The sequence below is a fragment of the Cydia pomonella genome, chromosome 10 (assembly GCF_033807575.1).
Source record: "Cydia pomonella isolate Wapato2018A chromosome 10, ilCydPomo1, whole genome shotgun sequence".
Taxonomy (NCBI): Eukaryota; Metazoa; Arthropoda; class Insecta; order Lepidoptera; family Tortricidae; genus Cydia; species Cydia pomonella.
Genome location: NC_084712.1, coordinates 16,247,041 through 16,270,174, shown reverse-complemented (window position 1 = coordinate 16,270,174; position 23,134 = coordinate 16,247,041). Strand labels below are relative to the sequence as shown.

The following is a 23,134-nucleotide window of genomic DNA, read 5'->3' as shown; positions in this document are numbered from 1 at the left end:
ATTTCATACTTGGAATGGGAATTAGACCCATATTTTAAAGTTTAGTTTTATGCTTGAATATACTTTTTTAATGAAATCATTTCTTTATGTAACAAATAAATATATATTATCTTCATTAAAGAAGACAAGCATTTCATAATATAATATGTTGTTATAATAATAAATTCATACTTCGATCAATTTAGACTCCAGAATATGTCAAAAATTCACAATGGAAATTATCCAATTTATCCAGTTATTTATATATTGAATAACTTACATGACACAGCCCTGTTTTATGAAAGTTACTTATTATGTGAATAAAAGTCATCTGGCTTTAACTATAACATCACTTTTTGTATGGCATAGTCTGTTCAACTGGAGTTTTCAAACACATGTTCGAAATTATCTGCCACATGTGGTCCAAATATGGAATATTGGTAAGCTTCTGTTTTAACATATTACTACTAATACTTGGCTGTCTTTTGCTCAAAAAGATCTTTAGATGAATAAAATTAAAATGTATGGTCAAGGAATTTGATTTTTGTACCATTTTATACATTGTCACAGTTACAGTAATTAATCCCCGTTTTTCTAATACCACGACGGTGGCTAACAGGCATACGGCCCGCCTGATGGTAAGCAGTCACCGCAGCCTATGGACGCCTGAAACTCCAGAGGTTTTACATGCGCGTTGCCGACCCTTTAATAGTACGGTCGCCAAGCCGCTCAGAGGCCAGATTTAATTGACTCAACTCGGCCTTACCCACAACCGGTATCAATGTGTTCGGACAGTTCTCCTGATCACCGTACATGTGGTAGTAAAGCGGAAAAATGGTGGAGGGGATAGTAATGACGTCACAAAGATGGCGGCCGGACCTATTCTTTTTGGCGGTGTATCTCGAAAACCACTTAACCGATTTTAATCATCGAGGTGTCAAATAATAGCTTATATTATGGAGATTATTTCCTTTTCTACAAATATTTACGTGAAACCTATAGGAAAAAAAATAATCACAAAAAACAGTTTTTTTATAAAATTATTTTTTTTTTATTTTGTAAAAATCTCCGTAAATATTAGCATTTCGCAAATTTTGTTTAATATAAAACATATTGCTTCATTATCAAGGAATATAATGAGCCTTAAAACATACAGATCGAGTAATAAACAATGAAGCTACACTCATTTATTTGCGCATGGGTAACGATAACTGGCTTTTATCGGTCGAAACTGTGGTGACTGTTACGATACGTATTGAATGGAATTTATAGAGTATCGGTTTTAATTACTGAAATTATAATAAAAATTATAAAAACCAGACACAATAATGTTACCTTACTTCGACGTTTAATCTCTTTGTCTTAATCATAGGTAGGTACATATTTCTTTTTACTTAAAAATTTTATACAGGGTGAACTTTTAACCACCAGTCATACTCTGCGCAGCGACTTTATAGGTCATACTTAACAACTTTTACTATGGGACCAATTCCGAAATCGCGAAAAAAATTTTGACTGTCCCATATAAAGGTGCGACCAACTTTACCAGACCAACACTTTTCCAAACTGAGCTACAGCTGTCCGATGAAGTTAAGTACTTAGGACTAACTCTCGACAATAAACTCAATTGGAACAACCACATCAACAAACGGATAGACAAGGCGGGAGTTGTCTTCTGGCAGTGCAGAAGGATGATTGGTAAGAGGTGGGGACTCAACCCGAAAATTACCCTCTGGCTCTATAAGACGATAATCCGCCCCTTACTCTGTTACGGTGCTCTGGTTTGGTGGCCAAGAACAAACCTAGGCAACGTACGAGACAAACTACAAAGACTTCAAAGGCTCGCATGCGCGGCCACCACTGGCTGCACGAGGTCTACCCCGACTGCAGCCATGGAGGTCATGCTAAACCTTCCACCGCTGCACCTACACATACAGCAAGAGGCCAGTCTCTCAGCGGTAAGGTTGCGAACCCTCAAGATATGGTCTAACATCACAGGAGCTCTTCACACAAAATGCCTGGAAAAGGTGTATGACGAATTTCCAGTGCTTAGGTCAGGCACGGACCGGATTCACAAACAAGCTATCTTCGATAAAAGGTACAAAATACAGTTATATGAGGATGACAATCATGAAGGACTCAATCCCCGGGAGCTGAGAATCTTCACTGATGGGTCCAAAACAGACAGCGGATCGGGCTCTGGAACCTTCTCAGAAGACCTGAACATGTCGATCACCACTCCGCTAGGAGCCCATAACTCGGTATTCCAAGCTGAGTGCATGGGCATCATAAACGCGGCGGCTGCCATCACTGCAAGGAAGGTAGTAGGATCCTCCATCCGCATACTCTCCGACAGTAGAGCAGTCTTAATGGCTCTAAATAGCCATATAGTTACATCCAAACTTATACACGAATGCCACACATACAATGGATCAAGGGACACAGTGGATCCCGAGGTAACGATGCTGCGGACGAGCTTGCCAGGCAAGGATCGAATGCGGGGGCGATTGGTCCGGAACCGATTCTTCCGATACCATTTAGCAAGGTACGCTCAATGCTGCTGGCACGTACAAGGAAACTACACACAGAACACTGGCTGAACCAGACTGGATGCAGACAGGCAAAAGAAGCCATGCCTGGCATCAACGGAAAACTCACAAGGGCGCTCCTGCAACTAGGGAAGGTCCGACTGAGTATGGTAACCAGTGTCATAACAGGTCATGGACTATTTAACAAACATCTTTTCACAACAGGTGTCACAGACAGTCCCCTGTGCCGAGGTTGCATGGAGACAGAAGAAACAGCCTCTCACGTGGTGCTGGAATGCAGCGGAGTGACTCCATACAGGGCTAAACATCTCGGATCTCCGAGAGACCTCCCCGAGGTCCTACTCAACATCAAAGGTTTGATAGGATTCCTCGAGGAGCTGGGCTGGCAGGACTAGCCCACCCCCAACATATCACGCAAAATAGGCGCAAGTCGTCGAGTTGCGGAATAATCGCCCGAATACAATACAATACAATACAAGGTGCGACCAGACCGCAGCTTAAAAAACGGTCACGATACGGAATCGCAGTGACGCGTCGTATGCGTACCGTTTTTGACGCATGCTCCCCACATCGCTGTTTAAAAAACGGTGACGGTACGGAATCGCAGTGACGTGCTTCACGCGAATCTTTTTTGTTCGCAAAACAGTTGCGTCTTTTACGTCACCGGTACGGTGTCTGCCATAAGATCTCCGTGTAATATTTTTTGCGATTTTTACGCAGTTCAATTTACGGTGCGTCAGCTTATTTTAAGCAGCGGTGTGGCGAGCATGCGTCATGGACCCGGGTACGTCCTTAAACTACGTCCAAAAGAGAGGTATGGGCATTGTGAATGTCATCTCGCTTTGTGTGGTAGGGCACAGCCAGTGGGTGTCATTCCAGATCCAAATTTTCTTGCGTGATTCGGCATTGGTCCCATAATAAAAGTTGTTCAGTATGACCTGTAAAGTCACTGCGCAGAGTATGGCTGGTGGTTAAAATTTCATCTTATACCTATATTCGACACAAGTAGTAAGTACTTACAGACCAACTATGATACACATTTTGCCTGTATAGTGATACATAGTGAATAAATTAATACCTGATTTAAAAAATAAAACAAAAATAACAAATAGCATGTTATTTAATTCAGTAATCACTAATCAGTCTTAAACAATGAACATCATACTTTTAGATTAGACAACAAAATGTATATTTATACTGTGTTTCGACTTGAAAGATTTTACTGCTTTAAAACATAAGACAAACCTACCAACCAAATGTATAAAAAAAATGTTTTTTGTGATTATTATTTTCCTATAGGTTTCACGTAAATGTTTGTAAAAAGAAAATAATCTCCATAATATAAGCTATTAGTTGACACCTCGATGAATACAATCGGTTAAGTGGTTTTCGAGATACACCGCCAAAAAGAATAGGTCCGGACGCCATCTTTGTGACGTCATTACTATCCCCTCCACCATTTTTCCGCTTTACTACCGCATGTACGGTGATCAGGAGAAACGCCCGAACACATTGATACCGGTTGTGGGTAAGGCCGAGCTGAGTCAATTAAATCTGGCCTCGGAGCGGCTTGGGGACTACTAATAGTAAAAGTTGTTCAGTATGACCTATAAAGTCGCTGCACAGAGTATGACTGGTGGTTAAAAGTTCACCCTGTATACAATTTTTAAGTAAAAAGAAATATGTACCTACCTATGATTAAGACGAAAAAAGAGACTAAACGTCGAAGTAAGGTAACATTATTGTGTCTGGTTTTTATAATTGTCATTATAATTTCAGTAATTAAAACCGATACTCTATAAATTCCATTCAATACGTATCGTAAGGGTCTCCCCAAACCAGTCGACGCGGAGTCGGCTTTCGCCGAGTGTTTTACACCACACTATTCGCATTTAGCCGATCGACCGTCTCCACGGTTGGACACCTGCGTTTAGCAGTCTCATCCTCCTTGCGGCCGTAGAGACGCCCGATCGCCTGCGACTTGCTATCGCAACAGTTGTAAAGCGACGGTCGGCTCTCCCGTGCTCCGTCCTGCCGTCGAGACGTCAGACAGCACACGTACAGCCGTTCAGTCCGACCAACAGATGTAGGACAGCGGGTGATCGGCAATCGTAAATCTCATTTTTGGAGACTGGTTGTTAGTAACAACCTGAGTTTGAAATTGAACAGACCTGTAAGATTATTTTCCTTGGTAATTGTTACACATTATATAATAACCTGTGATGATGGATATTTTACGTAGACGGGCATGGAAAAAAAGGCTTACCAGCATTTTTACCGTCATCGGCTCTGTTCGGCCGTCGTCAGCTATGTTCGGCCGTCGAAGACGCTGAACGGCTTCCGCCAGCTCTGACCGGTCCTTATCGTAGGTACTCGGCCGTGATCGGAGCCGTTCAACTCTTTCCGGCACCGTACGGCGGTATAAGGAGATTTATGAATGCGAACGTGTGCGGTAGGCTGCAAACAGCGTCGTACGAGTGCGAACAGCTTTACGGCAAAACGCCGTTTTCCCGTCGAAAGACGTCGTTTCGCGTGGGCCGAGCCGATTTACGACTTATTCGCTCTTATTGCGTTGACATAAAGCTTTTTCCGTACGCGATTTGCCGAAACGGCGTCGACTAGTTTGGGGAGACCCTAACAGTCACCACAGTTTCGACCGGTAAAAGCCAGTTATCGTTACCCATGCGCAAATAAATGAGTGTAGCTTCATTGTTTATTACTCGATCTGTATGTTTTAAGGCTCATTATATTCCTTGATAATGAAGCAATATGTTTTATATTAAACAAAATTTGCGAAATGCTAATATTTACGGAGATTTTTACAAAATAAAAAAAATAGTTTTATAAAAAAACTGTTTTTTGTGATTATTTTTTTTCCTATAGGTTTCACGTAAATGTTTGTAGAAAAGGAAATAATCTCCATAATATAAGCTATTATTTGACACCTCGATGATTAAAATCGGTTAAGTGGTTTTCGAGATACACCGCCAAAAAGAATAGGTCCGGCCGCCATCTTTGTGACGTCATTACTATCCCCTCCACCATTTTTCCGCTTTACTACCGCATGTACGGTGATCAGGAGAACTGTCCGAACACATTGATACCGGTTGTGGGTAAGGCCGAGCCGAGTCAATTAAATCGTGTTTCTAGAGGGCTTTTGAGATTTGGCGACCGTACTATTAAAAACCTGTACACTCCTTTTTTGAAGAACCGCATACTCAACCCCGGAAGGGAGGTCATTACGAATACGAGTCGTTACGAATGTTGCAATTTATTGAAAATAAGTGTTGGCAAAACTATTTAAATTTGATATATACTGTATCTATTGAATTCACAATATATAAAATTTGTTTAAAGTAAAGAAAAGATATTCTAAAATGATCACACATCTCTAACTTTGCCTAATTATTATTTTATCATGAAAATTTTAGTAAAAGCTTCCAATTTGTAAATTATGTATTGAAGGCGAATTTATTTAATTTTCTATGTATTCTTGCCAACCCTTTACTGCAATATTAAGATAAGATAAAGATAATAGTTTACCAGTTGATTCGGTGAAGGAAAACATCGTCATGACACCTAAATAATCCCAATAAGGCCTAGTTTACCCTCATGGTTGGATGGTCAGATGGCAGTCGCTTTCGTGACTAGAGCCTATTCTAGGGATTAGTTGACAAGCGGACCCCAGGCTACCATGACCCGTGGCAAAAATGCTGGGACAAAGAGAGGAAGAAGAAATTACCTAGATCACAAATGAAAATATTTGCTAAAAACAATGGAAATTACGTAGCCTACTGCGAAACACATATGTAAGTTTGTTATTGATACACTAGCTGAAACAATGTGGATTGATTGCATGACACTGTTAATATTAGTCATACGTGTTATGAAAAAGGGAAGTCCCTTCCCATTGTTTGTAAAATAACAATATACTATACTAGTATGTAGGTTATAAATGGGTAGAACATAACATGGTAAAGAGCGCTTTATCCGCCAACAAACTGTCTTCAGTTTGGCGGAATATAATTATGTAAAAACCATTTCAGTTTTTTTTGTGATAAATAAATTAAATTAAAAAAAAAACTTACCTAAGTCTTTTTTTTCTATTTATTTAAACTTTATTGTACAGAAAAAAATATACAGTTACAAAAGGCGGACTTAATACCACAAGGTATTCTCTACCAGTCAACCTTTAAAGTAATGATACTAAGGTTCAAATGAACAAATTATATTTTGGTGCTGGTGTAGCGTCATACAAGTATGTCCCACGCATGTCCCACGCCGACGGTTTGGCCCCAAAGTTTTTTTTTTCGGTTTAGAAAGATTCACTCACATTTTCTTATTTAAATATATAAAAATTCGGCCAACTGCGAGTCGGACTCGCACAGGAAGGGTTCCGTACCTATAAAAACGGTCACCCATTTAAGGGCTTGTGCACAAATCACGCGAGGTTTTTTCGGCTATTTTTTTGACCCTACCCCCCACCCCCAGTGGTATTTGTGAGGTTCTTGGCGAACCCCCCCCCTCCCCCTTGGTGATATTTAGTGAAGTTCTTGGCGAACCCCCCCTCCCCCACATAACCTCACGTGTATTTTTGTTATCCGTCGTCATTTTTTCGTGACCCCCTCCCCTCCTATCGAACCTCGCGTGATTTGTGCACAAGCCCTAGGTACTGACCCCGCCCGATGTTGCTTAACTTCGGTGATTGGATGAGAACCTCGAGATTGGAAAGAAATATTTATTTTATTCTGTTTTTAGCATTTGTTGTTATAGCGGCAACAGAAATACATAATCTGTAGAAATTTCAACTGGCTAACTTTCACAGTTCATGAGATACAGCCTGGTGACTGACGGACGGACAGCGGCGTCTCATTAATAGGGTCCCGTTTGACCCTTTGGGTACGGAACCCTAAAAATCAGGGGTCAATGTTAAAATTTATTTACTTTTCCACATTTTGTTATTACCATTATGGTAACTTTTCCTAAAACTAATCCATAATTTCTCATTGCAAGGAATCTTAAAATTACCAATTACATGTAAAGTAAACGTGAAATTTGTTTGTCCCAGTCCTCCCATCGTCTCGCTTCACTGGCTCCGGCAACCGGCCCTCGGACATTATCGTGGCGCCGCCCTGCGACGAGCTCGACGCCGCGGCCCTCGACGCGGGCCTGGAGCCCCATCCGCTCTCGCCGAAACAGTTACACCAGATAAGGGAGAGAGGGTGAGCGGAGTTGTATTGTTAACTATAAAGCGGGAGTTCAACATGGCTGGCACAAAAGTTTAAGTGGTGGTTAATACAGAATAATCCAGATCTGCCTAACGCGCCTATTTGAGAGAGGGTTGCTTGCTAAGTCCTCGCGTGCATTAAAAAGTATAATGTGTAAATTATGTAACGTTGGTTTAGCGGTGCATTTGCCAGATCTGGATGTATCTTTAGAAATTCACTGCGGTGTGTGACTGAGTGCATTTCGTATAAAGTATAATGTATATAATGTAGAAAGACACTGAAACAAATGGAAAAAGATCCAAGAGAACAAATATGTTCATATCGTTTTCGTATATAACCGAACCGACCCGAAGGAAAAGCGAGAAAATACATGTGCTATTTATGCTGACTCTACAACATTCATTTCAAGTAATTATTGTCCTTTAGTTAGAACGAAATCTATTTCCTTATAATCAAATCAAAAACAGCATTTTTTAAACATTCTACAGTTTTGTAGAGAATTACACATCATTAATTACACTCATGAGACCTGGCTTGTTACATAAAAAATAGTATTTATAATATAGTTAATTGGGTATATACTTTATTTTGTACACGTTTAAAGTATTTATTTGCATGTATCGCTAGAACAAGTCATCATAATATGCAATAAAAAATACCACACAAAATCACCTACATATATCACATTAAATTGTATAGAAATCAAAGGTAGACACAAACTGTTCACGAAAATGCTTAGAAAAAGATATATTCGATGCAGTTTGACTTCCGTCATCCGAGTTATATCTGCGGGCCTTTAATGCGTGCGTTTAAATTTGTAGCATGATAAACAATCTCTATCTGTCTCCATGTGATAGCAGAATCGATGTGCGACACACTATTTACTCCTAATGCGTTCATGAACAGTTTACTTAAATTAAAAGGAATTTTAATTGGAATGAAGAATCATAACGATTCGAAAGAGGCAGGGTGCTAAAAATTGCACAATTTACACGCGAAACCGGCGAAACTACATACTAATCTGTTCTTTAAAGGTTCTCAAAGAAATGTAAACAAATAAGACCTCGTCGAGGTCTACCAATGGTACCATGAATACAAACTAACTCTGACCAAAGATGACCGGGTTTTGTTTGTTTTAAATAACGAATATACTAGTATACTGAGTCTGAACTTTTCGTATGATCGCCTAGCATTGCATAGCACACAGCCCACATCTTTGTCTCATAGCGCTAAAATAGAAGCGAAGGTTAAGTTTTTCAGCATTGCATCTATAGTTTTTCGTAGAAAACAAACAAGCGAAAGACGATTCACATACGTAGGTATATCTGTTTTCGGTGACATATTTTTGTGGCATAGCGTAAAATATACAACTTTATCATTTGTCCGAAAATAAATCCCTTAAGTCGATTAAACTATAAAATTACCTTACACAGTTTTTGTCTCGAAAACGCAAGGTTATCAAATGAACGTTTTCATGTAACTACGGGTATGCTTCTATAGTACCTATATAACAATTAAAACATGAGTGTGCATTTATAAAAACGCGACAGTAGGGGATACGGCGTAATTACTGTAAATTAACGAGTGTCTGTATGTTTGAGGAGGCGTACATACATACGGTAATGGGACGCCGTAGCAACACGAGTTGAACTTGATTAATGCCAGCGATATGGATAGCCGGTACACTTTCTTTGTCTGCGTCTTGTTATATGTTCATAAATATACTGTAGGTACAAATACTTACTTGTGTAACAATGACACAATTAGACGTTTTTACGATACGCTTACGCGTCTCTTACTGACGCTCAGTTGCAGGCGTACATAGCCTACGAAGACTGCTTACCACCAGGCGGGCCGTATGCTTGTTTGCCACGGACGTAGTATTAAAAAAAGTCGGAACCAATGTTTTGTATGAGCTTGTTGTCTCTAAAACGCCTGTTATCGTAACGCTCGTTAAAATAGAAATGTACCTATGTAGTACGTCTGTCGTGTAATCGATACTAAAATGCAACCTTAACTCTCCTTATGATATTGATAGTGTTACATCGATACTACATGAGATAAATTACACACGTCGAACGCCTTGCCAGTCAAACCAACTAAAAGTCGATAAACCCAAATATTTGCTGAATGCGCTGTATACATATTAAAATTATGTTTTAAAATTACCCAAATATTATATCTATAAATATAGTAGTATTAGCAACTGCTTACGCATCCAGATTTCAGAGCCTAGGGACCACACGACCTTACGTCTAGAAACCTACCGCGCTCACAGACTTGAAATAATTTTACCTTTATCCTGAGTGAATTTCAAGTGACATTGCCTAGTTAATTTTAACTCACTTCGTAATATTTTCAGCATTGTTATATATTAGCTTATTTAAAAAAGAAAACCAAGAGTACAAGGTTTCCTTCGCCCATCAAACATCAGTAACAACCGGCCCTTATTCTGATAGTGCAATAGAAACCGTTCCATTCCATTCAATTCATTCAACCCAAACGTGCAGAGTACTATGGAACTGAGTTTTATCGCCTCCCTTTATAGAGCTCTAAACCATGGCTAGACGCCATTCTGCATGGAAATATTCATGGATACATTGGATACCTTTTACAAGGCCTGATATCTTTCTTGTACCCAGTTGAAAGTGGACCCTGTTACGTGCAAGTAAGATTTCAATTGGGAAAATCGTTCAAAGAGAGATTGTTTGAATTTTATGCTATATTTCTCAATATTGTCAGTGCCTATATGTAGTAAAGAAGTCCGTGTACTATGAATACTATGATATACATCGGTATTTCTGGAAACGTACAGTCGCCCTCAGTTATGTCGGAGCGTCCGAGGTGATAAAAATTTCTGATCACGCACTCAAATGACCGGTTTGGCCTAGTGGGTAGTGACCCTGCCTACGAAGCTGATCGTCCCGGGTTCAAATCCTGGTAAGGGCATTTATTCGTGTGATGAGCATTGATATTTTTTCCTGGGTCATGGGTGATTTCTATGTATTTAAATATTTATATATTATATATATCGTTGTCTAAGTACCATCAACACAAGCCTTATTGAGCTTACTGTGGGACTTAGTCAATTTGTGTGATAATGTCCTATAATATTTATTTATATTTATTTATTTATTTATTATTATTTATTTATAAGAGCTTTGAAAACCAATAGAGGCGTATTCAGATATTTGTGAGCACATTGGCCGCTCCGATATATCTGATGGCGACTGTACCCCACTATTGTATTATGGCAATCCCGCTATGGCGATGTACGTAATTCTAAATAAGAAAGTACGTAAGTCTAAAATTATAATTTCGATTAGTAAATAGGGGTTTCGTTATTTGCTCGATATTTTATAAGCCACACCAAATTGATTAGCTGTATCTGCCTGCGCGAGCATCGCGCTACTAGCTTAGCTGATAACACTGTTTTCGCGTTTTGTAGCGAAAAGCTCCTACGAATAGAGAATCCGTCTAGCGGGTCGCTGGGAGTGAATATGTTAAAGGTCGCCAGGTGTTTACGATTCCATTTAAGTAAAAAATCTGAAAATAAAATGTTATATGTATTTAATGAAACTCTATTGGTACCTCAACCTTTCTAAAAAATATTTTTTACAGAATATATATGTTTCAATTTCAAACACCCATCATGACGATTAAAAGAATACATCGTTTATTCATGTAATTCACGTAATTTAAGATACTTACTTTTAATTTTTCTTGCATATAAATATTATCCACCAAATTTTTTTTAATCAATTGACTGTGATTGACGCTTACACATCGATACTATTTTTGTAGTAATTAATAAATTATAGTATCGTTATTTTGCACCCATTTGTCACAAATGAATAACTGAACATCTTTATACTTTGCAAGTACGACGAGTAGGTGGACGACGTTATGCAGAAAACATTCCACACACCGTTTATCTCCAGTATTAGAAAGGCGGGATTCCACCAGTTGTACGGCACGGCACTGTGACTACTGTGAGGCTACGGCACAAGAATATTCATTCCGAAGATGTTTGTGCCGCACGCTGGTGGAATCCCGCCTTTAGATGGCACGCCTCATGTTATCAACGTAGCAAACACTATAGATACTTTATCTATGCAATGTCCAGCAAACGTGCGTGCTCATTCGCGGCGCATTGTCTAGACCTAGGGCCTACCGTGAAGATTAAAAATCGAAATTTTGCGGTAGGCCCTCTGAACGCAAGTATAGCAGTATAGCTTTCCATTTGAAAGCGGTTACAGATCGTCATTTTTTTCTATCCAGCGAAAGTAAAAAAATCAGGATGCGAATCGAGGAAGTCGCTAGAGAAAATCTTCAAGATTGCTAATAAAATTTTTGGCAACCGTATTGTTATCTAAAAAAGCGGTATGATTTTTCAAAAACTCCGCTCTCTGAACGCTGTAGGTTTAGAATAATGTAAGCTAATTGTTAAACGACACTCACATCCAACCACTTACATTTTCCGCGCATCCACTTTACTAAGTTTATTTGAAAAAATGTATCTGTCTATTTGTATTGATAAGTTGAGTGATGTGGGTGAATGTTTTCTGCAAATCTTCTTCCATTTTAAATAGTTTTTTTCCCTAAGCTTGCACAAGGACAGACTAATGCCGAAGAAGCTAAATAGTAAACAGTTGGAATCAATTCGTGAATGGGGGTACGTCGTATATGTACTTATATGTATGTTACTTACGTGTATGTATTCGTGCGTTGGCACCAATGTTTGGCAAATATTATGCGGGCTGTTCAAGGATAGTTCAAAGTGAGGTCAAGTGGCAATATTAAATTAAAGTGGATATTCAATATATACGTTCCTTATTCATTACTTCGGTATGAATGTTTTAAGCTTGACTATGTTAAAAGTGTTTATTATTCCTGTCGCTTAGAAGCCCTAACCCTTAGAAGTATGAAGTATCAATGTTTGATACTGAAACAAGACAAATGCCAACCAAGTACTCTTTAAATTAAGACTGTTATGGCGATATAAATTCTCAATTTAAAGTGAAATTAGTTGTCACTTTGGTAGTTTTAGTATGCATCTTAGGGATAGATTGTTTATACTACTTTAGGCATAACCAACGCTAAAAACAGTAGTAAACAAAAGATAATATTTTTCGAGGTGACAAGAATTTGGACTTGGCTAAATTTCATGATAAAATCAATCTTAACAATCGAAAATTGGTGCCAACGTTTCATCCATAGCATGACCCCATTTTTCCTTAGCGACGCTTTATAAAGTATTGTATATGTATCATTATTCATTATGTATACATCCCTTTCGATATACCGCATAACATTGTCTTGTCCTTCATTATTCCGTATGGTATAAGTAATATAGACAGTTGTGGTCAATAAAGTTCTCCTCGAGGGGCGAGGCGATGTGTGAAATTCAATTTTCTATCGATCAAACTATGTGATCGTGTTTAGCAATCTCGCTAGTTCGAATCTTATGCTAGTGACACTAGTCGCGTACAATTTATCAATATCACTAGTTCAGAACTAGTGACGTTCCTAACTACTTATACTTAATTATTTAAAGTTTGCTCGATAAAAAATTTAAGCTCGATAAAAGATTAAGCATGATTTTTTATAAAATATCTTCATAAATTTCCTCCTTATTTAGCAGGGTCGCTATTTTATCTATAATTTGGCATGTTCATTTTCATCGCGTCCATTGTAAAACAAAAACGCAATGGCTTCTTTAAAATGATACTATTTTCATATGAATTATATGAAAAAAAATACTCTACAGCTGTTGTCAGTTACCTTAAAATCATCTATTTTCTCTCAATATCTCTGAAAAAACGATTTTCTATACCTGTCTTCCAACTTCTCTCGGTGTTGTGTTTCTAGACTAAGAGTTAATTGTAGGTATATAGGTTATTAAAAGTACAAATATAATTGTTACTTCAAGACTCCATAGTATCACAAAATTACTTAGTTGGAATGAACATCAAATGAGCCGTTTCCAAGCAAAAGGTAGATAGATAGATAGATATTGTCAATGAGTCGCCACTGACACAAAATGAAATGATATCTTTTGCGGACAATTTGATATCTTTTGCCGAAACAGTTTAATTTGTCAAACTATCATATCAGACGAGACGCTTTATTTAAGTTGTGACTCTTTGGCACAGTCATATGTCGAATCTTCGGTGTTTAGTTATGTTGCAATTCTTACAACAATAGTCTAAAATATCCTAAAAACTGGCCTAGTTACATTTATTAAAAAATGTACCCTCTACTGTATTTAATAAGTATGAAATTCCCACAGCGAGTTCGAAGTCCCCTCCCGCCACTTCCCCGGCCAGACGCACGTCTGGCGCGTCTCCGGTTGGCTGCAGCGCGGGCACGCGCGAGCACGCGAAGAGCTGTACGGGCACGTTGCGCGTGCGTGCTCACTTGTCGTGGTCGTGGCACGGGATCGGTTGTTGAAGAATGAGCCGCTGTCCGTGCTGGCGGGGGCCGAGAGTCTGCTGGCCGGGCTTCATCGGTAAGTTCACCAAGTCCAGCGGGTCTCTGATTGTTTTCATCGCCGCGCGCGTGCAGGTCAGGTTCTTATCTCACTCTCACTGTGCGCCGTGAGCGTGATGGCTATGTCTGTGCGTGCCCGCGATATAATTTTAATATTTTGTAAGTTTTAACATATAAACAGTAATTGCGCATTTTTAGAAGCAATTTTCATATTTTTAGTGTTTATGCAAAGTTGTTACAAATTATGCGTTTTGGATATATGTTCGTGATTTTTTCTATCGAGCGATAGTCAAGAATTCAGGTTTCGCATCGATTAAGTTACTAGAGGAAGGTTTTAAGATTTCTAATTAAATTTTTGTCAACCGTAGGCCGTATTGTGATCTAAAAAAGCGCTACGATTTTCCAGACACTCTGCAGGCTGGACCTAGTGCACTTTAATGCAGGCATCCTTATTCTTCCGTTCCCAATCCCATCCCTTCTCGTCACCTCTCTTTCCTTTCATCGCCTCACGCTTTCTCTTGTCATACTCCTCCAACCTCTTTGCCTCTTTACTATTAAGTTAACTAACATTTTTGCTTCGTTGCCAACGAAACATTGCAAAATAAAACAATGAATCGTAAAATACTCCTATTAAAATTTTTGGTAATATATATTTTCTGTTTCAGACTGATGGATCTCATAATCGGAATGCCGTCGCTAGAAGCCAAAGACCTGGAGAAGAAGATCCGCGAAGAACGTTCCAGATACTTAGTAGCCGAGCTCATCTGTATGGTAAATATTTGACACGTGTTTTTTTGCCCTTGTACAGTTAGCAGGGAGCGAATGAAGGGCTCACAATCACTGAAAGGGACCTTTTGAAACCCGATTATTTATTGAATAACAGTTTTATTTCTGTGACAGAAATTGCGCGCTCAGTTGGAGCAAAGTATTTTACTATTTTGGACTTGACTAGTGGATACCGTTTCATCAGATACCCGTGCAAAAATAATTCATTGAACGTACTACTTTTATAACCAATTCGAATGGTTCTACATAGGAACCCTGAAATGGGTTTTGAAATGCAGATATAATTTATCATAAAGCTATTATATCTTTATGCGTGTTATTATTTGTTATTGCGTGTGTTTCATCATCATCATCATATCAGCCCTTTATCGCCCACTGCTGAGCATAGGCCTCTCTTCTAGTACGCCACTTGTCCTGGTCCTGCACCGGTCCGGTCCCGGCTGGTGTGTTGCGTGTGTTTATTGTGTCTAAATGTGAACATCAATTTTTTATAGCCTGAACATCAGGAAGACATCGCGGCCCTAGCAGCGTGGGTGACGCGAGCTATGCGTAGGGCCGCCTCGGAGAAAACCGATGCGCGCGAGCCTCCAAGAATTGCACCGCGCGTCCCTTGTGTGTATACCACGCCGCAGCGCACAGAGGTAACACTATTTATTACAACTTTTTATGTCAAAATAGTTCATGTAATGAAGGCTTCAAGTTAACTGTCCCAATCTGAATTTTTAACCTCACGGCTTTGTAATAGAGGCTTGCCGTGATCCACATACGGGGCACGGACAGCTAGTGAACGCGTTGAAAAGAGGAAACTCCTTATGCACATAGATCATCATCCGTTAGTAGCTTGATTTTTAGTAGCAGCTAGAATTAAACCAATGATGTTAAAACTGCAATTTGCTCTCTACAAAGGTTTAGTTGATGACGAATAAAACTTTGATTTATCCAGGTGGACTTGCGATTATACCGACGAGAAATAACTCGTCGTGCAGCTGCGCCGCTCCAAGCTATTCTTGAGCGTGAAGCCAGAGGGTGGTTCTTACACTTTAGAGAGCGCAGGGCCGCCCACTTGGCCAGCCAGAAAGTGCCACCGAGGGACATCGAACAGGTAAAAAAGCAATGGAGTATCTTGTAAGCGCTAGTACTAGTATCCGATCCAGAGTATATCGACTCCCCTGCAGCTCGGCCTTCGGCCTCACACCTCGATCTCCTTCTGGCTCTTGACGTACCGGCGATAAATAACTCGCAGAGCGGCGGTGCCCCTCCAAACGATTCTCGAGAAGCCAAGGGCTGGTTCTTACAATTTCGGCAGCGCATAGCCGCGCACCTACCCAGCCGGAAAGTGCCATCTAGGGGCATGGCATCGAACAGGTACAAAAACAATGGAGTGTCTTGATGGCGCTGGTGTTGACATCCGTGTTTGTACACCTTTATGGTGGTTCTAGCTTATAGTTCCTCTTTTTTCAGGTTTCATTTAAATCATTGTTTCTTTCTAGGAGGTGCGAGCCGCGTCAATGCGCGAATACGTTAACCGAGTGTGTAACGCTGTGTTATCCAGCGAGCAGCTGCGCGCCCTGGGCCCCGGTATTCCGGAGCTCTTACACGATCAACTCAAAGCTCACGACGTTATCAATAGGTAACGGAACATGAACGAAAGAACGCTTGTCGGTTCGTTTGTTAAGCTAGGAAACAATGTTTTGGTCTGGCTGAACTAGACTAAAATTTTATTTTTATTTTTTTACATTTTCAGAAGTTACGTTATTCAAAAAATGCATCCATCATCGTTAAAACTTGTTATTGGATAAATTCGAAACAGAATTTACCTGATTGAAACAAGCTTATTTACCTGATTCCTGTTTATTTAGAGCGGAAGAAGGCGTCCGCAACAAAATCGAAGCCGCCCTAGCGACGGGCGAAGCGCGCCTGCGCGCGTCGCACCCCATCCTGTCCCGCGCCGACTCGTGGCGCAAGGAGCGCCTCCACGCCGCCGCCGAGCGCATCGGCGCGGAGCTGCGCTGGGCGGCGCTGGAGGACGCCGCCGCCGCCATGGCGGCGCACGCGCTGCAGCAGCACCGCTACTTCCTGCTGCGCGAGCTGGCGTTCTTGAGGGAGCGGGAGCCGCTGCTCGCGAAGGTTGGTGTATTCTACCGCTCTTTGAATCAAGTGCTCACGGTTCCCGCCCCAATCACCAAATCGATCAATTATAAAATTAATTAGACAAATCAACTCGTATAGTATAGAATATGTTATACGTAAATAGTCACACGTCCCACTGTTTTACCAAACCTTTGCACTTAAACAATACTATACCTTTATTTTAAGACGTGCTTTGTCTATACTGCGCCAGTAGGTGCGCGGCCATACACATTTTTTTAATGTATATTTTTACAGGAACTACGCGCCGCCAAAACTCCAACCCGCGAATTCACCTGGGAGACCCGAATCTGGCTGCCGCAGAACTGGGTCGTCGTCCGCCACTTCAGAGGCCGCTCGGAGCGGATACCGACCGTGCTCAGGTACCGTCTTAGAATAAGATGTAGTCATTTAATCGCGTATGATTAAGTTTTAAAATTACTTTCGACATTTCGAAGACGGCATTGGCCCCGTTAGGCCAATTAAATTAGAATTTTTGAAGAATTGATTCCTTCCAAATCGTTTCAATACCTTCATGAGGTCCTAAATGCGTGTAATCTGAGTTTGCGCAATTCCAGGAGGTTAAGGAAGAGAAGACTGACTTGACATCAACTCTTCTAGCTGCACGATTTTTTCGAACTATACTTTTGGTCTTGTTTATCAACTTGAACATTTTGCATACTAGGGATGTCACTCGGTCGACACACAACACTCACGATTTTCGGATTTACAACCGGTGATATTCGTTTTCGCTTACATTTATTAATGACTGATTTTCATGTGTGCGTGTGTGTGTGTGTGTGTGTGTGTGTGTGTGTGTGTGTGTGTGTTAGTGTCCGACCGAAACAAAAACGCAGACAGCAGTTATTTTTTGACTCAATTACCATTTAATAAATCAGACAGAGCTAAAAAACTAGCTGACACCGTGACTTCACTTGTTCTGTTTTTATATAAATGTCATAGTGGCTAATTATTTGACAGTTCGAAAAAAGAAACTGATTTGGCTAGAAAGGAAGTACCCTATTATACGCGATTATTTCCCGTTTTCGATAATAATATTTTACATCAAATAAACAATTAGTATTGTATTGTCAGCACTCGGGCGACCTCTATAGTGACCCCGCGCTCCGACCCCAGCCAGCCTGTGTTCCTGGTGGACAAGGAGACGGTGCGGAGGACCAGCACCCGCTGGCCGGGCTGGAGGCTCGTCAATTTAGCGCACAGGTTAGTTAATTTTCATATACACTATTTCATGTACACTTGCTCGAAATAGTACATTACGATACAAGTGCGAAAAATAGGAAATTCGAAACGAGTGGCGATAAATTAAAACACGACCGAAGGGAGTGTTTTAAATCGACACGAGTTGCGAATTACCTATTCGCACATGTATCGTACAACGTTTTACAGTACATATGGCCCTTTAAATGTTCGACACAGTAACGTAATATGCTACTTCTCGCACTAGTGCTATAAAGTAGCCCCATATGTACTGTAAAGATCTTTTTTAATGCAGCTGTACTGAATGACAAAGCCTATTTTGTTTCCGCGGGAGTTATAGATTTAAACAATATTTTTTATTTTTTTATTATGTCACATTCATACAAACCAACTAGCATGAATAAGTTTTACTGTTAAAATACTGACGTTTATAATTTAATGTTTTTGGTTATGGTTAAAATTATTTAATTTGATTAATTTAACAGCCTTTTATAATATTTTTACATAATTTTCAATCGTGACTGAATGCCGAATAGGTATGTGCCTTTGAATTAAGGAAAGGTGAAGGTAAGGAATGGAATCTCTATGTACCAAAAAGTGTCATCGAACAACCTTAAATAGCTATGATACCAAGAATACTTGAACAAAAAAAATCAAATCATACACAGCGCACTTCACTCCGTCAATAACGCCTAGGTTCTCAGCTACTCTAGCGCTACTCTGGAGAGATTTGGAACTATTATTTATAGCTGGCAGCTGGACACTTTTACAACAGTTCTATCATAAGAGATTTTACTCATTTTAATTCCACACTCCATACTTCTATAGCTATAGCTCTTGTTTTTATTCTATTTCTGCAGAATGATTCTCTTGAAATTATCCATTAAGAATATTTCCTTAAAAGCATCCCTTAAGCAACTTTCAAGAGAATCACCCTGAAGAAAACAGCGAAAACGTGAACCCAACGTCGTTTAAAGTCAAGGGATATCAGTGCAAATTCCGAACTCATGTCGTTGTATGTTTCACGTGGACACTCATTTGGCATCAGGTGTTGGAGCTGGAGTTGGAACATGATGTTCCTCCTGGGCGTGGTGGTGGCGTGGAGTTCCCCGATATCGCTGCGGACGCTTATACGAGTTAAACCGCTCGCGCCTGATCTTGAGCTGTCACAGGTATAACATGAGACGATTCTGCGGTTTAAATTGGTCAAATATTATTATTTATTAATCAATGTTTCACGGTCATGTTCTTATGTAGTAAAAGACATCAGGTGAACCTTTCGGCTAGGGCTGGTGCAGTGAATAAAAAAGTTAGTTTTAGCTCGACTGAATCCAAATAATTGAATAAATTTCTTAGAAATCTGATCTAAAGAATACTATACTGATATGTGTACTGAGATATTGTTGATTACTATACACGGTATATAACTAGAGGAAATGGAGAGACGTAAATTGTTCTTAGGGGTCACATCTTCCCAAGGTTTATGCTAGAATAGAGACCCAAACCCAAAAAAAATCCTTCACTCTTTTATTTATTTAATTGACTAAATAATTACAGTGATTTGCCAAATAAATTCTTCCTTTTTCTGTAGGTAAACGGCACGCTTTTCCCGAAAAGAAGTAGTGAAACGCAGACAATGTGGTCTCGCCTCCTCAAGCTCTGGCGACATGTCTCGAAAGAGAGGACGCGCTTCGAAACGGAGCCCGATACAGGTGACTTTCATTCAATTTTGAATAAAACAGAATAAGGTATTTCACCAGAAACAAGGAACTGTGACTAACTTGAGTGAATTCATTTATATTCGTTATATTACTGAATTCACTAAAATCAGAACATAACTTTGTCAGGTCTTCTGGGCAAGGGTCTAAGCCGGCAAGCCAACCGCCTGTGGAACTACGGTGTAGTAGGCGGACTGGGCTCCCTCTGTCTGCTGCTGCTGTTCCCGCTGGCCGCGCTGCTGGGCAGCCTGCTGGCGCTGGCGGCGGCCGCCACGGTACGTACACTGGGCTAGATTTCTGCTTACAGCCCAAGCCAACCGCATATGGAATTATGGCAATCATTCGATAACAACTTATTTATGGATCAGGGGGCCTAGCCAGGATGTCAATTGTACATCGATAAACGCCAAAGAAGAGAAAAATGTATCGTTTTGTCTAGATGTATAGTTCATAAGTAAGTAATACTGCAACTTTGTTGTTTTTGTAGCTATAAATTACGTATTTATTTTATTGAATAAAATTAGTCTTTAATCACCATTCTCTTTGTTTACTTGCTCCTCCAACTTCCCGCTCCACATGGCGATCCTGCCACGTGAGGTGTCGGGTGCGCGCGTTGCCGCGGTCGCAAAATTACATAAATCGGACAATAGCCAACACACTCATACATCATTATTGTTACGAAAAGTCACGTGACTATTTCTATACATTATTCAAGGTTCAATAGGCGTTTTCTATCAACGAATTTTATTTTGGCTAGGCCCTTCGCTGCCCTTAGTTACATATCAACAATGCACAAATCCGTAAACAGACAGTAAATTAATACATTTAAAGATATATATCATTTATAATACATAAAGCTACAAAATATGCTCAAGAGCAAGTAAAAATAATGTCATTACAATCGAGTATAGGTCCATCTTACGCCTTTTACCACTTTACGTACTGTATTTGTATTGATGCTGATTGCGAATTTTCAGGTGCCGCTTTGGATGCCGCCGCTGACGGCGGGTGTGTACGCGGGCAACGCGCTGTTATATGACTTGGACTGTCCTGATCCTCCGCGGCTCAATAGGCAAGTGTTTTTGTTCTGTCTCCCTCACTGTTTTCAGTCAATGATGGCAGGTGTTAATGCGACGGCCACGGAACGTGCATTTCGTGGCCGAGGTGAGGTGCAAACACAGTAGATGCCCGAACGGCAGCAACATGGGGTCCATGTTAAACAAATGAAAACATACGACTGACCTCCATCAAATAGACTATGAAATAGAGGTGGATTGTCAAAGAAAACTTTGTAGCCACAGTAAATTTATTGCAATCTTTCGACACATTATTAAAAGTTTTTGAACGCCATAACATTTGGCCTATGCTCTATTAGATGGCGCCATTTTTTGATATTTATTAAACTTAACACATATCAGAGAAAGAATAAGGATCAAAGTCAAATGGAGTTCTAAAAGTTTTAATAGTGTGTCGAAAGATAGCAGTAAATTTACAAAGGCTACAAAGTTTTCTTTGACAATCCACCTCTATTTCAAATTCTCTTTGCCTCCATATACGCTACTCAAATCCCTTGACCGCGACCTTAAAAGCTGTACACCAAGACCTAAACCGAGCTCAGAAGTCATCGTATAAGTGAAATGAGGGGTAGTTGTTCCTATGGGGTGTATGGATATCATTGGATGAGAGAGAGAGAGAGATTTAAACAATTTCCAAACGGCCTAAACGAGCGAAGTATAAGAATTGGATAGGATTGTTATCATTATTATTTTAATTTAAGTTTCTATTGTTACAGAATAATGGTGTTATTCGAGGTATTAATCTGGCGCATCGCAATACTGGGAATCCTGCAGCCCATAGCCGCCATTGTGGTTGCCGTTGTTTTGTGCCCAGTCAGCGCTTTCTTACTTTTAGTGGGTAAGTTTACCGGCATCGGTTTTACAACCAATTCTCTTTGCTTAAACTATATTCTAATTACGCATTGTATAAATTAAGTTTCACTCAGAGATGATTCTTCTTAAAACATCTTGATAAATAAATTCGTTCTAATAGCTAACCGTATTTGTTTGTGTGACTCAATACACTTGTCCGACATATGTACCCCGCTATCTCGAAGACGGCTAGGCTGATTTGGAAAATTCTTTTTTTTAAGGGTAACTTCATAGTTGGTCTCATTGTTATCAGGTTCAAATCTGATCATGAAATTCTGAAGAATTCAAAACGATTCCACTATTATAGGCACTATTTTTTAATAGTCTGGCATTTTCTATGTTGTTTTCGTTCGTAGGCGGTGTGAGTTGGTGGGCAGTCCGCGCGCTATGGGAGATGGTGGCGTGGCGAGTACTGATCAGCCGCGCGGCGCGCGTGCCCGCGCACGACTCCGCCTTCTGCCGCCGCGTCGACGGGCCCGGCCTCAGGACCCGCACGCACTATCAGATCACGTGAGTCGCGTTGCAAGGGGAGGTTTAGATTTGACAATCCTGGGCACGAAAATGTAACTCATCATAATAACCTACCGGACTTCTGTCGCCGCGTTGACGGGCCTGGCCCTAAGGCTCGCACGTCCTATCAGATCACACGAGTCTTGTGCTACTTAGCTTTAGACTTAATAATCCTAGTCGTGCCACCAAAATGTAATGCATTATAAGAGCCTTTTTTACATTAATGGAAACCGAAGGAATTTATGGTAAAATAATGCAACCGCATTGAATTTAATATTTAATTAGAAACAGCTAGATATAAAATAAACATACTATATATCTAACGCCGATCAAATCTTGTATCTGAAATGAAATCCGTGACACAAAGTTTGTTGTACAGATGTGCCCAAGCCGTAGCCGCAGTGGCGGCGCGCGGAGAGGCGCACGTGCTGGGCGAGTGGGCGGCCGCGGCCGAGCGCGCCGTGGAGCGCCCTCTGCGCGACTACGAGCACTTCGTCACCGCCTGCTTCGGCCCGTTCTCCGTGCAGATAGCTAAGGTAACCAGCTTTGGTCGCGAAAAAACTAATTTTGGGCCCGGGTACGTCCTTAAACTACGT

General features: G+C 40.4%; 1 protein-coding gene across 2 annotated transcripts in view; it reads left to right on the top strand.

Moving 5' to 3' along the window:
• Nucleotides 1-23,134, top strand: part of LOC133522280 (uncharacterized) — a 42,166-nt gene that overhangs the window by 2,352 nt on the left and 16,680 nt on the right. The window contains exons 2-18 of one of the 2 annotated variants that reach the window (XM_061857554.1): nucleotides 7,597-7,750; nucleotides 12,363-12,431; nucleotides 14,049-14,267; nucleotides 14,914-15,019; nucleotides 15,529-15,675; nucleotides 15,978-16,136; nucleotides 16,525-16,664; nucleotides 16,894-17,161; nucleotides 17,420-17,544; nucleotides 18,257-18,385; nucleotides 19,431-19,554; nucleotides 19,974-20,094; nucleotides 20,230-20,375; nucleotides 21,078-21,172; nucleotides 21,893-22,014; nucleotides 22,385-22,538; nucleotides 22,918-23,074. In XM_061857554.1, the coding sequence (XP_061713538.1) occupies nucleotides 7,597-7,750; nucleotides 12,363-12,431; nucleotides 14,049-14,267; nucleotides 14,914-15,019; nucleotides 15,529-15,675; nucleotides 15,978-16,136; nucleotides 16,525-16,664; nucleotides 16,894-17,161; nucleotides 17,420-17,544; nucleotides 18,257-18,385; nucleotides 19,431-19,554; nucleotides 19,974-20,094; nucleotides 20,230-20,375; nucleotides 21,078-21,172; nucleotides 21,893-22,014; nucleotides 22,385-22,538; nucleotides 22,918-23,074 (2,435 nt within the window). The remainder of the gene's footprint in view (nucleotides 1-7,596; nucleotides 7,751-12,362; nucleotides 12,432-14,048; nucleotides 14,268-14,913; nucleotides 15,020-15,528; nucleotides 15,676-15,977; nucleotides 16,137-16,524; nucleotides 16,665-16,893; nucleotides 17,162-17,419; nucleotides 17,545-18,256; nucleotides 18,386-19,430; nucleotides 19,555-19,973; nucleotides 20,095-20,229; nucleotides 20,376-21,077; nucleotides 21,173-21,892; nucleotides 22,015-22,384; nucleotides 22,539-22,917; nucleotides 23,075-23,134) is intronic. The other variant, XM_061857555.1, reaches the window with a different exon arrangement.